The sequence below is a fragment of the Sorghum bicolor genome, chromosome 4, assembly GCF_000003195.3.
Source record: "Sorghum bicolor cultivar BTx623 chromosome 4, Sorghum_bicolor_NCBIv3, whole genome shotgun sequence".
Taxonomy (NCBI): Eukaryota; Viridiplantae; Streptophyta; class Magnoliopsida; order Poales; family Poaceae; genus Sorghum; species Sorghum bicolor.
Window position 1 is genome coordinate 58876392 of NC_012873.2, and position 19294 is coordinate 58895685.

General features: G+C 40.6%; 1 protein-coding gene across 2 annotated transcripts; it reads right to left on the minus strand.

Moving 5' to 3' along the window:
• LOC8068590 (serine/threonine-protein kinase EDR1) lies at positions 155-14400 on the minus strand. Of its 2 annotated transcripts, XM_002454253.2 has the most exons (13): positions 13521-14397; positions 8206-8640; positions 7818-7921; positions 6156-7528; positions 5965-6005; positions 5272-5340; positions 4730-4830; positions 4128-4206; positions 3927-4025; positions 3772-3840; positions 1021-1070; positions 765-941; positions 155-682 (listed from the first exon to the last, which is right to left on the minus strand). In XM_002454253.2, exons 1-13 carry the CDS (start codon positions 14184-14186, stop codon positions 571-573), a joined length of 3375 nt encoding a protein of 1124 aa, XP_002454298.1. In that variant the 5' UTR covers positions 14187-14397; the 3' UTR covers positions 155-570. The 2 variants fall into 2 exon arrangements, with proteins under 2 accessions (XP_002454298.1, XP_021314202.1); XM_021458527.1 differs by lacking the exon at positions 8206-8640 and having other exon boundaries at positions 13521-14400.

Here is a 19294-nt window from a genome sequence, read left to right on the forward strand (position 1 = left end):
GAACCATCCAGGTCCAGCGTTCCGTGCTTCCAGCTGGTGAGCAGTCAGTGAGGAACACCAGACATGGTGTGCAACGACGAACTACGGCCCACTTGAACAGGCCGAGCAAAGTGGAAACACGTCAGCCATGAGGTGAGTCCAAACTCGCAGCACAAGCTGAGCAACCTTTCCCTTTCCCTTTTCAGGTTGACAGCACGTTACATCTGTTGACATTTACACATAAATAGCCACCGTTTGGTGAGGCACAACGAAAGAAAAAGGAGGGATGGCCCCTGTTCTGCCACCCATATCAGTCCCTGGTTCAAGCGTTCCACATCCTTGCATAGATCACAGCCTTCCGTCTTCTTTCACGGGTATACCAGCACTGATCTTCAAATGTGGACCAATGGCAAGCGGCCTTAAGCTTACCGTTCCGTTGACACTCTGAAGTGTTGCGCCTCTAGTTGGATAGAGTAGCAAACAGACCAACATCACATCTTTTTTCATCTTTGAACACATGCTTGCTGTTACTGTACAGAAATAATCCTACAAGTTATGGACGTTGTGCAGTTGCCAATCTCCTTGTCTCACTCATCTGTTTGTTGTACTCTCTGTCTTCGGGGCTAGATTACTAGCCAAGTTCTTCAACAGTGGTTTTAGTTTAGCCATGATATCTGCAAATGATGGCCGCAACTTTGGGTCCCTGGGGCATATAGCAAAGTGAATTCAGCAAACAAAACCGGTGCAATATTTTGTATTGCGTCAAGAAAGTTAAGATTACTAACGTATGCCAGCATTGCACTATTATCTCTGCTATAGCAGGATCGATGTTATCTGGGATGTCAAGGCGACGATTCTGAAATCCTACTGCACCGACCACTTGCATGGCATTCATTCCTTCCCAAGGCTGTAGTAGTGTACAAAGTTCCCATAATATGACTCCGTAGCTAAAAACATCGCATCTGCCAGCCCATGCAAGATTTCAGCATGCAAAAAATAATCTCTGATAGGGTTATTTTTACCGAGTCTTTAACCACTTACTTTTCGTCCGATGGTTCATTACGAAGTACTTCTGGTGCCATCCACTCCGCCTGCACATCAGCCAAAGTATTCAGTAGAATTAGCGACTAAGGTAGCATTTGCACCAAACCAGTGTGACAAAGATTTAAAATGATATGAATGGATTAGCACAAGTCAACCTAAAAAGATAGCCCTATTTTGCACTGTTTAATCTAATAATCTTATCACCAGAGTCACACTAGTTTCTAAACAGCTAATGTTTATCTTGTGAACATAATTTAGGCCTTGTTTAGTTCACCCCGAAAACCAAAAACTTTTCAAGATTCTCCGTCACATCAAATCTTGCGGCACATGCATGGAACATTAAATATAGACGAAAACAAAAACTAACTACACAGTTTATCTATAAATCATGAGATGAATCTTTTAAACCTAGTTACTCTATGATTGGACAATGTTTGTCAAATAAAAACGAAAGTGCTACAGTGTCAAAATCCGAAATTTTTTCAGATCTAAACAAGGCCTTAGATGGCTTTAAATCCAAGCAGGATACCATGGCAGGGCAGTGAATGATGACCGCACCACAAGGGCAGAGATACTAGGAACCTTGGTATATTTCTTGCTTACCGCTGTTATTTTTCTGGAACAACGCAGGAAAGTTGTGTGTCACACACAAGACTACAAAAGACATGCCAAGCTAAGGGACATAAACACGACTACAACCACAACCAGCCCACCTCCAACCTCAAGGGTTGGGGCCTAGCAACCTAAAGAGGAGCTCATGGAGGGCCAGGGTGCCAGCCAAACAACACAAGCTGCCTTCATTAGCCACTGTGAGAAAGAGAATATGAATATTTGGTCTAGCATCTTCAAAACAATGGTATTCCTATGTTTCCAAATCAAACCAGGTGACAAGGATGATTAGAGAGTTAAGGCCTTTGCAATTTGCACATCTCCTTAAGGAGACCTCTAACAGCACTGCCCCGCCATTGAGAGAAACAGGTTGTAGAGATTTTGTGGCGCCACTGCAGACATGTTAAGCTGCGGGTGAGGCATCCCACGTTTGGCAAGACATTCAGCCGTCCAACACTGATTATTGATGGCCAACCAAAAGAAAAATTTGCATTTAAGTGGAGCCCAACTTTTCCAAATTCTTTTCCATGGGGCAAATTTGTTAGTCCCCAAGAAAAAAAAGCTTGATAGGCCAACTTGCTGCTGTAGGAACCAGAAGAGGAGAGTTTCAATCGGTATTGATCTGGGATATCTTGCTGAAGGACCAGGACCTCTACTAAGTCCCAAATTTGAAGGTACTCAGCCAATACTTGCACTGTAAGAACCCCTCTTACATCAGCCACCCAATCCCAATTATTTAGAGCCTGAGCCATTGTCCTTCTCTTGACAATTCTACGGGAGATCAACTTGCATCAATTAGGTGCCAATTCAGCAAGCCCCTATGCTGATGGCTTTTCGGTCTCAGTCCAATTTATGGAGCTTACTGTTGTTGACTTACGAATAAAGTCCATCGAATCTTCTTCCCTATGCACCACAAGTCTATGATAACTTCAATGCACCTTTTTGATTCATTCTTCCATGTCCCTACTTAAATGGATGCTAATCAATGTCATGCACTAAGCACCCATCTTAACTCTAGTAATGATTCCTGTGCTGTGCTCAAGTAGTCAAGTCCCAATGGACTTATATCTGGGATTGGAGGCAGTAAATCCTAGCACAAGAGGATGCCTTTGTAGACTGGGGGGGGGGGGGGGGGGGGGGCATCCTTAAATCTAGCTTATTATTTATCCGTAGGTAACAACTCAAACTACCAAATTGTATGTTTCCCTTGAAGCCCTCACGTACTGCTTCTGCTACCCCTTGTGTGTACGTGCATGGCCATGCAGCCTCATAGTCCATAAAAGCTTGCAGAGGCCTTCTAGTGGGGTTTATTGTAATTTAGGCCTACCTTATAAACAATTGTTGTTCTTAGGTGCTATCAGTGTAATCAACCAACTTATAGGATGACAATAAGTCCAACCACCTAGGCCAAAAAGGAAACTGGAAAGGAAATCAGATTAAAGCATAAAGTGGTATTTTGCATGCTGAGTAGCATTCTTCAAACACAGTGTATTCCATAAATAATATTTTTCCTTCACTTGATTACCAAAAGGACTGTTTGCATATTTGATGACTATAGCATCTCCGCAAGAAATTGAAAGTAACACACGATTGTACGGAGAATTTTAATAAACTGCAGTGAGGATGTACTTCGGACCTTTGCCATTCATCTAAACCCTGTAACTATGATCAACAATCTTCCTTCCGTACTAGGGCAGTTAAAATTATACCTTCAAATATTTCATTCCTTTTCCATATTCAAGGAGCACGATGGAGTAAGTTTATTAATACCTGATGCAATTGTATTAATTTAACTACACATCAGAAAAGTGTATTCACTGGCAGGTAAACTCTAAATATATAAGAGCTCAGCCAACAGACAAACCATACTCTTGCAAATTTTTCTTAGAACAAACAAATGAAGACAATTTACGGTTTATATGGTTACAGGACTCAACATTGGAACAAAATATAATCATAGTGATGCAAGTGCCTCTACACTCTCCCAAAAACAAAAAGTTAGACACACTTCAAGCAATTTGGTTACACCTGCTGTTAAACCACAATCCACAAATGCTTTAGGAGTATGCAAAATATTCTTTGGGAGAGTGCAGAAGCATTTTAGAAAAAACAATACGATTGCAAGTTATGCAAGCTTACTGTTCCAGCTGTTGATCTTGATGACAGGAAGGTATTGTTCTTCATTCTTGACAAACCAAAATCGCAAACCTAATAACAAAAAGTTATGTGGCAACTAGTGATATAGAGTGCAAGAAATGCAAAATGTCACTGTTATTAAGGAATTTGTATGTTACCTTCACAACCCAATTCTTGTCCACCAGTAGATTCGGGGATTTCAGATCTCTATGGACTATAACTGGTGAGCAATTATGCAGATAATTCATACCACGAGCCTAGAGACAATTGAAAGAAAGTTTACTGATAATATCTCACATATACTTCTCCATACATCAGCATCTAGCAATAGAGATATTCAAAATTTTCATTAATAATACCACATCAAGTGCCATTCTTAATCCCTTCCTTTCATCTAACTGGTTGTTGGGTCGGTGAATCAAACGGAACAAACTGCCTCTGCAATACCAATAGCACAACTTTCAGTAAATAACACAAATATTTAGCAAGTGCCGGAAGCTGCAGCTACATGTCGTGCACGGAGAGTTGAATGAGGTATTCAAATGGGTATGTGTGAACTATGCTTAAAAGAGTGTGTGGATCCTACATAGCTAAATGCACGTCATGCATGTGTGATGTGTTGAATACTACTGTTTATATCATTGTCCCAAGCATACCTTTTCATATTTCTTAAATCTATGAACACCACATGTGGTAAACTTGGTAATATGTCACTTCCTACTAACTTAATGCACATTTCTTAAATATAATCATTATCTGTAAAAGGGATCTTCCTATATTCATGCAACTTAGTCATTCCTAGATATTCAAGAAAATTTGTGCAACATGGAAGATATTAGACAAAAGCTTGTGCTGGGGACACATTGCATTCTAAATCACTAGGTAAATTATGTGGTGACCATTGTGCTAGATGCCTAGATGCTAGTATATGAAGTAAACAATCTAAATCAAGAAATCCCACCTTGGAAGAAATTCAGTTACAATAGAAAGATTAGGCACACGAGTGATGGCACCCATGAAGAGAACAACATTAGGATGGCGCAACCTCTTCATTATTCGCACCTAGACATGAAGTAATGCATTATCAGGTGGTGCGAGAACATCTTAGAAAGAACTCGAACTGTCTCTAATCCCTAAGAAAGGGAGTAAAGTTTTCAAATTATGAAATGATTGTTGGGGCTGCTGGTATAATCACTAAAACCTTGATACATAAAACTAGAATTTGCATGTCAATTAAGAAACAGTAGTCAAAATGACGCATCAGAAAGGATTGAGTATTTCAAACCACCTATTGTGTATTTCATACCACTTATCTATCAGGTACAAGCCACAGTTCTCATGTGTTTTCAAGAAAAAAATGCAGCACTAAGTTTTCTAACAAATTTTACAGTAATTTTCAAGTGTTGCAGGAAAATACAAAGAATGCACAATTAACAAAGCCAAATTTCTGTATTTCAGTCCATTTATGTCAGTGTATGGCTTGGCATAGAGAGAGGAGTATACCTCAGTTCTAAACTCTTCCAGAGCATCACTCGAAATATCCTGTTGCAAAAACTTCTTGACTGCAACTTCCTATAGACAAACAAAATTTTGATTCTGTAAACAACTTGGTAGCAGTGAACAAAGCAAAAGAAAAAAATACAGTGACAATAACAAATGGAATAGCTAGAACTAAAGAAGACAGAATGCAACAATGGATGGATCTTTGTTTTTTTTCAAAAATAAGAACTACTGACGCCAAAAGATTTCTAAAACCTGTTAGTCCAAATGATGCTAAGGCCTGTCACTAAGATATATGAAGTCACCTAAAGTTGTAGGGAAAACATAAAGCAGCAGACAGAAAATGTAGGTGCAGTTCAAGTTTACAAATAAATATTCTCCTTTTCATTACAAGATTAACCGTTTCATGGTATAAATGAAGAAAAGCCACCATGACTATGAAGTATTTCATTGGACCATTGCCTTTTATTAACTGGTTTTTCTCATTACTAGATGTCTGTAAAATTGGCAAGTAAAGAGGTATGGTATTTCAGTGTTGGCACAGATAATGTTTGTGATATTATCTAAATTAACATTTCTTCACATCATTAGATCAGTATACCAAAAGGGTTTGCTTTACTTCATATTTTTTCCATAGCACATTTAGAAGTTGCTGACTCAAAAGATAAGCAAGGAATTTTTGACTGAAAAACTTACTGTTCCATGCCATTCTCCTCTATAAACTTCTCCAAACGATCCTGGAATATAACAGGTTGAATTGAATTTAAAAAACAGGAAATATGTTTTTAAAGAAAAAGGATCAAAGAAATCATTTCCCAGAGTCAATGAAATAGTAGTATGATTAGGAAATCATTTTCATAAATAATTAAATAATAAATCCACTTTACCAAGGCCAATCCGTTCACCAATAGCAATTTCTTCCCACTGGATCTCAAACTCTGCAACATCTTCCAAAAGATCAGATTTCGCACTCTCTGTCCCACTTGATTTATTTGATTTATCAGAGGTCCGTTCAGCTTCCTGAGGAACTTCTTGGTCCAGAGAATTATCCTGGCCATAATCAGTTTCAAGGTGGTGTTTGTCCCAAAGGTCATCTCCAGCTTTCTCAACTGATTCATTTCCTTGAGAGGTACTTGGTAAGCTAAGCAGCTGATTACCAGGCTCCAAGAGCTCATATTGCTTGCTAACAGCAGCAGTTGTCGCAACAACTGCAGCTGCGGTGACAGTGGCTGCAGCAGCAACAGGCACATCAAAGTTTACGTCATTGTTAGATTTAGTGGCAGCAGCAACCATAGAGGATGCCACCACTGCAGCAGTTGCAACAGCAGCAGCTGTGACAGGCAATTGCTTTGTAAGTTGGGATGGAACTTCCTGAGGAGGTGCAGAAGGTTCGTACTGAGAAACAAATGGAGATGCTATATCTCTGATATCATGGGGATGGTAAATGCCCAAACCATCGACAGGCTTAAGTGACTCCATAGGTGCTCGGTGAGGAGCAACTTTTGGTTGGAGTTCATGTCCAGGATGATGAGGCAACAATGGACCATGACCACGATCTGTGTATTCCCTTGACCCAAGCTCGTTCATCCTCCTTTTCATTTCATCCTTGCTTTGAAACAGGGTGGTGTCATACACGATGAGGTCCTTTGGCTCTTCCATTGAATCTTCTGAAAACAAGTCAAGTGGTGCCATAACACCATTTTCAAGTAAAACCTCATGGATTTTCTGAACTAATTGTGGATTTTCCTTGGCAGCATTAATCATGTACTCTGAAATGTCCTTCACTTTCATTCTCCGGACAGCTGGAGTGCTCCCCATATCTGGCGTAGAGGGTGAAGTTGACGAAGAATCAATGGCCGCAGTATATTTTTCTTTGTTTTTTCCAACAATAATGTAGTCTGTATTTGTAGATTCATTACTGACAGGCCTGTTTTCACTTGTGAATGTGTTAACTGATAGTTTCTCGAATGAATTTGATAACACACTTTGTTGATTGCTTGTCTGATTAGTTGTAGGTCCATCAGTATCAGAAGGACCAACATTGCTTGAAGTGGATCTTCGGTCAAGTAACTCATACTCAAAAGAACCATATCCTGAGCTCGATACACCACTAAGAGAAGATCCCAATAGATTGGTACTATCATCTTGGCCAAAGTGATGATTATCAGAGACGAAATTTCTGTCTAGTTCTGTGGATAAAACAGTAACATCTGAAGGAATAAGTGTACCGGGATCAGCTACAAGATCAACAATAAACTCCCTGCAAAACATGCAAGTATAGGTGGTTACTGTATTTAATGCAGAAACTCATTTCTTAGTGACAGCATTAGGATGAACAAGTTTGATGGTCTACACATAATGAAAGTGTGCTATGTTGTCCAATTCCAATAAGGAGAGACGGGGACAGCACCAAATGGGAACAAGTCACTGCCCTAGGTGCGAGACCAGCACCTAGGACTGTCTGCGTTCCCTTCTGGTGCCATAGCCTCCTCTGTCTGCCCTTTATTGTTCCATCCTACAAGATCCCATATGCAAAGGGTGCAATATACCTTCCGTCTTTAAATTTCACAATGTTCAAAGCTCCATCATCTGATCCAGTGTATTGCCTTCCTTTCAGCAGACGGCAAGGTACATCAAGGTCATCAGCCAAAACCTACATGCAAGCATGATGAGAACTAATTGTTAGCATACTTATGGATTGCCATTTAAACAGACATCATTGGCAATGTTATGCCATGTGTTCAGGGAGTTTATAGAACAACAAGAAAATTTGGTGTGTAGAGAACTACATATTCAATTTGAAATATAGGACAGCATGCAACAAATTACAGAATATGATTCTCAATGTTCATTGTTGGTAAATAAAGTTCACAGCTGGTGCAAGAATTACAAGATCGGAGGTTAGGTCAGCCTAAACATGTCTATAAAGTTACTGACCTTAAACAGCAGTGCACGATGACGAGCTAGACCAATTTTTAGCTGGCCAAGTCGCACAATTACACTTCCAGTACCACTTCTTAAGTTGCTAAGCATATTCTGGTATTTCACTAACATGCTCTCAGGATCAAACACTCCACCCATGTGTCTAGCAACTAGATTTGCAAGTCTCTTAACCAAAGCATTGCCCACAGATTCTGAAGTTCTCGACTGAAGTTCAAGATTCATGATTAAGGCCTCCTGCTGAAGTTTCATGAGCTCAGGGTCTTCACCTCTGTGGACCAACACAGCTTCCCAGTCGACTTTATGTGAAAATGGCTGGGCTCGTAGTTCAGAAAAAGAGGGCATAGTAACTGATGCCGGCCCATTTCCAACATAAAACAGATCATAAAATCCATCTGATATTTTGTCATCATAGCCAAGGGCGTTAAAATTCTGTCAATAATGAACAAAAAAATATACCATGAGGTACCATACATATCAGATATATGGTGAGTCAAAAATTAACTAGGGAATACGGTCGGTTTCACAAAACATCAGTGCCACCCAGAATATCAGACATCATTATAGTACAGATTAAGATTGATCAGTCATCATAGATGGAAGAGATGTCATTCCTGTCAAGATGAAGTCCCTTTTGCCAAAGCTATCACCACAACTTTTACCAAACCTTACACAACGACGGTGTACTATTCAACAATAGAAAACAATTTACAGAAAAAAGGCAACTAGAATAGTGATTTTGCTCCACAAGAATCCCTATTGTTACTGATAGAATAAAGGATATGTTGTATCATAGTTGAGAAGCCACATATCTCTAAATACGATTCCTGCACCAAAAGTGGGCTAACCATCGTGCCACGTCGCCCACTAAGCCGCGAGCCGTCGGATCGAGCAATCAGGTGTTCTGGACCGTTCGATTGCGGGTTGAGTCGGGCGCAGACCCATCCGTCGCCCGTTAAGCTGGAGAAACGGGCACTCGCAAATCGTAGCCTCCGCGAGGCCAGTATTGACACCTCCGCCGGCTTCCTCTCCCGCGCGCCCACGGTACGCGCGGTGTTGCACTGGCGCGGGAGGGCCCCGACAGTGGCCGCCCCCGGCCCCTGCACATCAGCGTGGCCGTACCCCCTCCCTCTCCCGACATGGCCCCCCGTGGTGGCTGGCCCCTGCCGTGGGCGCGGACGCATCTCCCGGCACGGTCCTGGCAGTGGCCCTGGGCGGGTCCGCCGTAGCTGCCACCTGCCGTGCCGACGGTGGCCACCCTCAGGCGACGCGATGTCCCCGCGCGAGCCTCGACGGCGAACGCGCAAGGGTAGCAGGGGCCGCTGGGGCCCCCGCCCATGCTGACCACTGCACTAGACATGCGCTGCTTTGGCTCCACCTCGTCCTGTTTGCCACACTGGCCACTCACCGCCTGGCTCCACAGGTCCGTCCTCGCTGTGTGTGCCGTCAATTGCGGCAAGCGCTGGTGCATTGGCCTTACGGCTCCGGCGACAGAAGTGGCGGCAACACCCATCCAATGGGACCTGAACCTCCACTGCAACCCATAGAAAAAAAACAGAGCAGGGCCGCCGTGAAGGAATGGCACAGGAAAATCGGATGGCCACCGGTGCAGCTCAGCAAGCCAACGGAGCACTGGGCCGCCTGTGGCGCCATGAAAAACAGTAAAGCCCATGATAAGATAGAGCTCCTGCGCCGCAAGGTAATGGGTTAAAGATTGAAAGTCCATATATCTGTAATTAAACTAGGATTCCTGATGATCCAAGGTTAAAGCTTCAAAAAAAATTAAACAAAGAATGAATCCTTTGTTGATAGTTCAGGACATATGATTTCTATACTTGCCTTCCTGTGGAAGGTTCCTCTTGCATAGAACTATTCATGTTTAGTGATACTGACAAAGCCTCAGGTACTCAGATTGGGCATAAGCATGAGTTGTTCTTAATATCTTTTTTGCATATAGCCTTCGAGGTTCAGTCGTTGCCATGTTTCCGTCTCCTTTTGTTATCAATCTGTGAATTTAGATGTTTGTCTTCTATCATACTGTGCAATGTCCAAAACTTGGCAGCTCGCTCATTTTGCAAGCTTATTAGGTTGGTGCAAATCTGAATAAAAAAATTATGGTAATTTGGGGTACAGTAAAGAAGGATGGCATCAGAGGTCTGTATTCATCCCTTAGGCCTTTGCAAACTCAAATGTGTTTACATTTTATGGTTCCTAATGTTAGTGGTCTGATCAATGGGCGATTTCATCTTACTGATCTTTGAAGCAATACACGAAATAGCATTTCCCAAACCTTTTATAGTTCCTTGATCTGCATTTCCATTAACAGATAAGTAAACAACTTAGCTATTTAGTTATATCAGTTAGATCAGTGGGCTAAATATCCCTTCATCAGTTCAGTTTGTTGTACAAATGGCTAGAAACCAGGTGCAGATTAGTTTCCATATGCAAAATAAAAAAATTCTTTGTTGGTTACTATACTATTCATATATTCAGTAAGTTCTTAGGACCCTACTATTCAAACTGAAATGTCAGAGCATCAGGCAATTCGTTATGCACCTACTTGCTGTATATTAAACAAATCAGTTCTTTGTATGTATAATTACCCCCTAACCTGTTGTATATCATTTATAATTTTTTTTAAAAAAATATTTTGATTGCATTTCAATCATATTATACTTCTACCATTTTCTTTGTTATTTTAATCTGCATACTGGGTTGTTCATTTCTAGAACGAGGCCAAATATTGATGTAAACGTTCTCTAGCATTGTCATTTTAGTTGTTTGGATAAGTAAATCTTGATAAATAAATGTTTCATGCAGACCCAACAATTAGATTGTTTAGTGGTCCGAACTCAGGAGATCTCATAGAGGTTGAGAAACCTGCAAAGACCATGGATTACGTAAGATAAAAGGTTACCTCCAAGAAGGTGTCGCAGGTACTATCCAAACTGAACAAACTTGTGTATGGGTAAAATATAGTGCTCAAAACACTTGTACTATGCACTTCTATGCAGCACTCTTTATCTGAGAACGGCATAATACTTCTATCCATTTTTTTGAGCGAATATGGCAGGTGTTTTGTGTCTGTCGTTTCATTAAGTTGAAGTAAAGGTAGTATTTACAATGAATTGAGAGTTATTGACTTCCTACACTACCCTGCTAAAATCGACGACAAAAGTAAATCACAAAATTTCCATTGACTTTCACGGTTTCACCTACATATGTTTTTGTATATAATAGAATTTGTAGGTGCCTCCAAGAAGCCAATGAAGGTACAGGTATAGGAGCCTGAAATGTTCTTTTTCTATCTTCCTACTTTCTCATTCAGATTGAAACTTGGCTTAGTGGTAGTCTAAATTTCTGACTGCAGTCAGCAAAATCATAAGTAATTCCAATACAAGTATGGCAATTCCACCGTTTGCACAAAGTGTGCCATTTTAACCCTTGATTGTCAAGTGGGTAGTTCTAGAAAAACAGTGGAATTGCTTTGAAAAATCTAATCCTTCATCTTACTCTGTTTAGCTACTTTGGTAATTATAATATAATCTCTATTAGTGTGCTATTTCGCACCATCATGCAATTTATTGTTAAATCTATGATTTTTTATGATAAAAAATATTTTTGTTTTGTATTTATTTGCAGCACATTTCCATTTGGGATCTGTTGTTTATTATTATTGACAATGAAGAGCAAGCAGAACATAGCTTATCAGTGATGACCTCTCAACCTTTTGCTTCAAGTTCTGACCCTAGGGTATCAAATGTGCAGAATTTTTTTTTTTATGTAGAATAAACGTTATTATGATGGACTCCAATAACTGGACGATCTAGTAGGGCGCAGCAAAGATGTGCCAAATAATTTAGTTTTGCTTCAAAACATTTTGGTAAGTCTACCTTATTGTGATCAACATCAGTCTGGTCTGTACCCAACTTCCTGTAGTTAGATCTTTTCCTAAATAAAAAAACGAAAAGAAAAAATAGTTTTCTGAGAACTGGTGATTTGTCCGTTCAAGAAAAGTATCTTATTTTAGTGTGCCCTAGATACAAATTTTGCTTTCTGGTCTCAAGCAGTCATGTTTTCTGGATGGCTGAATTATGACAACACTTCTATTTACATATATTTTTTTTCTGGAGGAAACAATCTGATCAAACCACATAGAAGCCATTAGTTTACAGCATCATGTAACATGATAGAGGACCATTTAAACAATAAGCTAATTGTACTAATTGTCCAGAAAAGGCCTAAACTTATTTATCAACTTCGATACGAATGTTTCTTAAGCAACATTTCCGTAAATTATAGCCTAGAGCAGCTATTTTCCCACATCCTCCAAACTATATCAGATTTGAAGTCCATTATTTTAATTGATTATCTGCTTCCTGTTTGCAGGTTCAACGCATGCCATGCACTCTTTCAGAATGCTATGGTTCAAACGAATACTTTTAACTAAAATAGCTACATAGTACTTCTAATTAAGCAATACGATGAAAAAAAAAGGGGCAGCCACAACCTCCCATTTGGCTATGAAAAGTTCATAATACAAGCTCCCATTCTAAAATATAAAAACATAAGAAAATACAGTATTTTTTTTTAGTTATGGAACATTTGTCCAAAACTGCAAGCTTGTATTTAAGAAAGGTTATTCAATTGCATTGGTCGACCTGGAGTTATACTGTTAAATTAAATGGTTGCCACTATAGCTTCTTCTATGGCTGATCTATTTGGTCATCCTTCTGTAAGAGGCAACGTATACTTGCAAGATCTCAAGGCCTCACCCAACATTACATCTCCTTCGTTGCAACAAATGGAAGCTTTGGCCTAATCGAAAGCCACTTTTGCCTAGATTACATAAACCTATTGACACTTGAGGAGGGCTTTAGGAAGACGACGGCCAGAGAGACACCAAGAATGAAAAGAATGGCAAAGATACGCTTAAGGCCTGCACGGCAAGGTCGCGCAGCACTTTCTAGTGTAATGACTAATGAGCATGCTTACAACAAAATTTAAAATATATAAGTGGACACTTATGCAGTGGGAACTCCATGAAATAATCCATGCAGCTGAAATTTTTTCTAAACTCGAGAGACAAATGCATTCTATATTTCCGTTCTTACTAAACTAAATTACATGATAGAACACTGTAATGCAGCCAGTTGGTAGTACAACCAAGCAAATGGTATGGAAAAAAAATATGAAATCCTCAGCATTCGCACGTCATGCAATATGCTCCACGATAACAATTTGCAATTGCAGTTGGATTACTGCTGTTGGAAAATGAATTGAACATGCTAAGTACTGAATTGGAAACTGACCCAGTATCGGACTGCGAGGACCTCGGCAGGGGATCTCTGTGGAGGGCAGAAGCCCAGGCTAAGCTGCTTGGCGACCTCAATCTCCATTTCCTCCGGATTGTCCCGCGCGCTCATCTCCAGCACCAGCTGAATCTGGTACGCCTCCAGGTCGTCTTCCTCCTTCTCCCTCTCCCGCTTCCTCTCCTCCGCTTCCGACGACTCTCTTATCACCTTCTCCTCCACCTCGTCCTGTTCCTGAGACCGCCTCCGCTCCCGCTCCCGCCCCATCTCCTCCTCCCGCGACCGCCTCAGCTCCCTCAACGTCTCTTCCTCTTGCGACCTCCTCCGCTCCCTCTCCTCCTGCTGCGATCGCCGCCTCTCGACTGCCCCGGACTGCCTCACTTTCCTATCCTCTGCCCCAATCCCGACCGACGACGGCGAGGACGACGACGTCGGCACCTCCGCTTCGACAGGAATCGGTGGCGGGGGCCTGGTAGGCACCGAGTCGAGCCAACTGGATACCGCCGAGGTCTGTTGCCTTTGATCGTGGTGCGGTTGATGATGATGAACCCCACCAGCACCGCCACCGGTACCGGTACCGCCTTCACGAGAGGGCGGAGGGGGAGGCGATGATGCTCCGTCGCCCGAGCCCTCGCCGATGTGGAGCTTCCTGAGGAAGTTCTTCATGCCGCCGCCGCCGCCGAAACCGGGGGGTCGCCGTCGCAGCTATCGCCTCGCCTGCTACTACTGGCGTTGGTGGTGGGTGGGTGGATCCGACATGGCCACTGAGGCGGAGGGTCGGTCTCTGATTAGCCTTTGGCAGCGATTGACTCGTCCCGGAGTGGCCGAAACCGCATTAGTTTAGTCGTTATCGCTAATCGCAAGCGACTAGTAGCCTACACCTGCCGGCTTAGCTCGCTAGCGATGACTCGACCAGGGGAGGATTAGGCGAAGAGAATTCGAGGGTTTTACCCGAAAGAGAACGAAATCCGAGCTTGCGGTTAATTACCAAATGAAGCTGGTTTAGCTGCCAAATTACGTCTGCTACAGTGTGTGCAATTAATTAGGAAAGGTGTGAGCATGTCTCGGAGACCACGGGATAGGCATGGACCATGAGTTTCCGTTGTCACAAATATCCGGGTTTAGCGTTTCCATAGAGTGACATGTGGGGACAAAGAACAAGGGGCCTGCATGTCATCGGCGCTAGTATGTTTTTTGCGCCGATAGTGAGATGACCGTTTTGCTCGCCCAACAGAAAGTGATTAGCAGAAAGAAAGAAAGAAAGCGCGCTTACACACACCGCCTCTAGCTCGCGTGGACGCGGATCACGATCACCTTGTTCACCCACGTCAGCCTAATATCCCATGACATATGGGCCCGAACCACACGGCAAGTGGTGGCGGCGGCGGCCGTCGGACGACCACGGGACGAGCAACGTCGGATGCTCGGATGAGCACCACTCCGCGGGCCCCGCGCACCATTGAGACATTCACACTACCGCGTGGACCCCGCTTGGTAACTTTATGTTGCTCCCACTGACACGCTGATCTGGCGGCCCACTTGCCATGCACTGCTAGTAGTAGTGGACAGTGTGCATTTATCATAGTGCCATCAACCCATCCCTTCTGACACGCCAGACCACGAAGGTCCGCCCCCGGTAATATGGAGTCACTGTCATGTGGGATCGAGAACTCTGCGGCGCTTGGACCCCACTTCCCATGTGAAAGGATGAACGCATACCCTTCGCCAGCGGACCGTGCGATAAGGCTTTGTTTAGTTTCAAAAAAATCCAAAAAATTTTAAAATTCTCATCACATCGAATTTTACGGCACATGTATGAAGTATTAAATATAAACTAAAATAAAAACTAATTACATATTTTTCTGTAAATCGCGAGATGAATTTTTTAACACTAGTTAGTTTATGATTAGACAATATTTACCAAAACCAAACAAAATTACTACAGTAGCAAAATTCAAAAACTTTTTTCATCTAAACAAGGCGGGCCCACAAGGTGGCCAGTTCAACATGAGTCTGTTTGCTGGCGGGATTTGTTTCGTTGATTTATTATAAGAGAAAAAATATTGTTGATTAATAGAAAAAAAAAGTAAACGAACGAAGTCTATAATAACAGATTGTAGGCTAGCAGCCTGGAGCGAGAACATGACTTACATTCTTATTCGTGTGTTCCACATTCCAATAAAGTCTATAGTTTGAAAATAGAAATGTTCTTGTTTCCACGTTACAAAATAATACTCCCTCCGTCCCTGAAACCTGCAATTTCTAGAGTTGTCCTAAGTCAAATTTTTACAACTTTGACCAAATTTATAGAAAAAAATGCTAAGATTTATAGTACCAAATTAATACCATTAAATTTATTATAGAATATATTTTTGTAAGATACTTATTTTGTGTCATAGATATTGATACTCTTCTCTATAAAGTTGGTCAAAGTTAGAAAAGTTTGACTGACACGGATTATAAGAGTTGAAGCTTTCGGTGACGGAGGGAGTACCTAAGTTTTCGTTCTTTTCCTGTTCCAAAAATAGACAAGAACATGGCTACTGTGAGCTAGCTAAGTACTACTCCCTTCATCCCACATTGTAACTCATTTCAAGAATCTTGGAGAGTCAAAGCACCTAAAGTTTGACCAAATTTATACGGTAGGATAATAACATTTATGATATCAACTAAGTATTATTAGATTCTTCATTAATTATATTTTTATAGTATATCTATTTGATGCCATAAAACTTTGTATTTTTTTCTATAATTTTGGTCAAACTTGAGATGTTTTGACTCTCCAAGATTCTTAAAATAACTTACAATTTGGGATGGAGGGAGTACTTAGGTATAACAGAGAGGGGATGAGAGAGGAGAAACAGACCGTAAGGTCACAAAAACCAAGAAACTGTGAGAGAGACAAATAGATCATGGCCTTGTTTAGTTCACCCCGAAATCCAAAAAATTTTCAAGATTTCCCGTCACATCGAATCTTGCGGCACATGCATGAAACATTAAATATAGACAAAAATAAAAACTAATTACACAGTTTGTCTGTAAATCGCGAGACGAATCTTTTGATCCTAGTTAATTCATGATTGGACAATATTTGTCAAATAAAAACGAAAATGCTACGGTAGTGAAATCCGAAATTTTTTCGGAACTAAACAAGACCCATGTATTAAAAGTAGAGAGCTAACTAGGCTGAACTCAAGTCAGCTATATTATTAGCCTTCAAGTCAGCTATATTATTAGCCTTACTCTTTGGACTGTCTCATTTCTGAGCTTTTATTCAGATCAACAGGCCTAGGAGGCTAGGAGTATCGCTCTGGATTCCGGAACAAAGATTTACTTCACTAGGTTGTGGTCTGTTTTTCCCCCTTTTATAACTCCAATAAAACCTAATATTTATTCTCTTTACCCTAAATTATAAAATTATTCTAACTTTCTTAGACAATTAAATTATATCAACTTTGATCAAATTTATATAATAAAATAATAATATTTATGATACCAGCTAAATAGCATTAGATATCTAAAAGCCCTTTAAAAACTTCCCATAACAAGAAAGCATGATACGCAACTAGATGAATGCAGAACACCAAAACATTCCCCAATTAAAGAAGGTTGCAATTCACATATTTTATATAGGTTTTAAAAATATGTTTAGACATCAATTAGAATGTTTAAGAATTTTGTATGTTATATATATATATATATATATATATATATATATATATATATATATATTATTCTTATTTTGAATCTAATATTTTGAAACTTTTAGAGATCTTTTCATAAGCTTAAATATTTTGTTTGGATTTTTAGTACACAATCTATCTCTATGTTTTTTCCTAGAAATTATTAGTAGCTTATAAACATTTCTTTTTGGTTTAAAGACGTTGTTTCTTAACTAAAAAAAGGCAAAGTTGTATTTGAAACCACACTCTAAACCAGTGTGGGGATATATTTGAGTAGTTTTAAAAGTTTAGCAATTGGAATGTCTGTTTTCGAGTTTGATAAGGAAGTAAATTTTCTATTTCTCTTCCGCTCTTGTGTAGCGGACCAGCCAATACGTCCTTGCGTTGCAAAGAAAAAACTCACATATCTCTAGCCATAACCGTTCAACTTTAAACTATCTATAAAATAATTTTTCCCATGCGTCTAACTTAATCATACAAAATGACTTAATTTGTAGCAGACTAATGCATGACTATTAGAAATTTGAACTCATTTGCATACTTACAAATAGTGCCTTCGTGTTTGAAAAGAAAAAATGCACGTATGGCCGTCCTGCGTTTTACTGTGTAAAAAAAACATGCTTCACATGAAGAAACGGGCGCCAAAGAAAACAGGAGCGGGAGGGGAACGGCATCCAAGAAATTCTTTTGGTACATAATATGGGCCTGCATATCTTTGTGGGCTTTTTTTTACGATTTCAGCCATGGGCTGGGATCCACACCAAATCCGCACCAAACCAAAATGTGCATGTGCTGTTTAATTAGCCCACCCCAATCCACTCATCCCCTCCCAGAAACCAAACCAGCGCACCATAACTTTCATAAGCCCGTAGTAAATCAAATCAGACGTGAAATCTGTGGGTTGAATCCGTTGAAATACATTTGTCAATCCAAACCAGGCATGGGGCCGTGCAACAATGCTATACGCAGCAGGCTGCTCGTCGCCGGTGTCGATGTAGCGTCCGTTCACCAACACGCTGAGCCATGCCGAGGAGGCGGCGGTGGTGTGGCAGTGACATGCACACACGCGTGAGCGTGACTCGCGCTACTGCGAGCCTGTTCACAGCCACGACTGGAAATACTGTTCGCTGATTTATCGTGAGAGCAAAATATTATTAGCGGGTAGAAAAAGTAGTTCGCTGGTTTATTAGCTTATTGACATCAGCATGACATCATGCTATTCTTTATGGCTATTTTCCTATAGAAAAACAAATCTAGTAATACGACAGGAATACTAGTAGACATGAATTGGCTGCTGCTGGACCGTGGTGTGATGTTGGGTTGGAACCATGGGTTGAGCCCGTTAGCATGCCGAAACACTAAGTCTAAAACCAAACCAAACTAAACTACTCTAAGCAATATCTCAAACCGAACCAGTCCACCAGCTTGCTCAGCCCGTTTTCACCCAAATTAAATTGGCCCAACAAGAAAATCAAACCATAAAAAAACTGGTTCCAACCCATTGTCAGGTTTACTTCATAGAAGTGTTAGCTTTTTTTACAAGTATACAAGTGTTAGTTTTGTTGGGCTACTAGACGATAATAGGATCCGTTTAACTCACCCAAAGCACGAAATACCAAAAACCGAGAACTAAACCGAATTTACTAAGAACTGAACCGATTTACCGAAACAAAAAAAACTAGTTCCATGTTCGGTACCTAGTTCTCAAGAAGCAAATTTAACGAGGTATATTTGGTTCTGTATCTACTGAACTAGTACCGAATATGTCTACTGGCAATAAGTAATATTATTGATGGGTCTATCATAGACAATTATGTTACATATTTATATTAATCTACTCCTATTATATTGTGGCTTTTTATATGTATGATTTTGACACTGTTATTCTATATGAATTCATGCTAAATTTTATTGAAATTGGTTATTGAACCTGATGTTATATGTTGCTCTAATATATTTGGTTATTTTGATAAATACCAAAACCGAATCGAAAAAACCGATATCGAATTAGCTCGGTACTAATTTTTTAAAAAAACTGATCGGTACCCGTTTTCTGTAAAACTTAAATTACAGTACGGACGAACTGAACCG

What these genes read in the sequence shown, in the direction of transcription:
- LOC8068590 (XM_002454253.2), bottom strand. Translation starts at nt 14,186, where the DNA reads ATGAAGAACTTCCTCAGGAAGCTCCACATCGGCGAGGGCTCGGGCGAC. An exon ending in TCCTCGCAGTCCGATACTGG is followed by an intron (nt 8,641 to 13,520) that starts GTCAGTTTCCAA and finishes CATTATTGACAG; the next exon opens with AATTTTAACGCCCTTGGCTA. An exon ending in AATGAACCATCGGACGAAAA is followed by an intron (nt 942 to 1,020) that starts GTAAGTGGTTAA and finishes ATGGGCTGGCAG; the next exon opens with ATGCGATGTTTTTAGCTACG.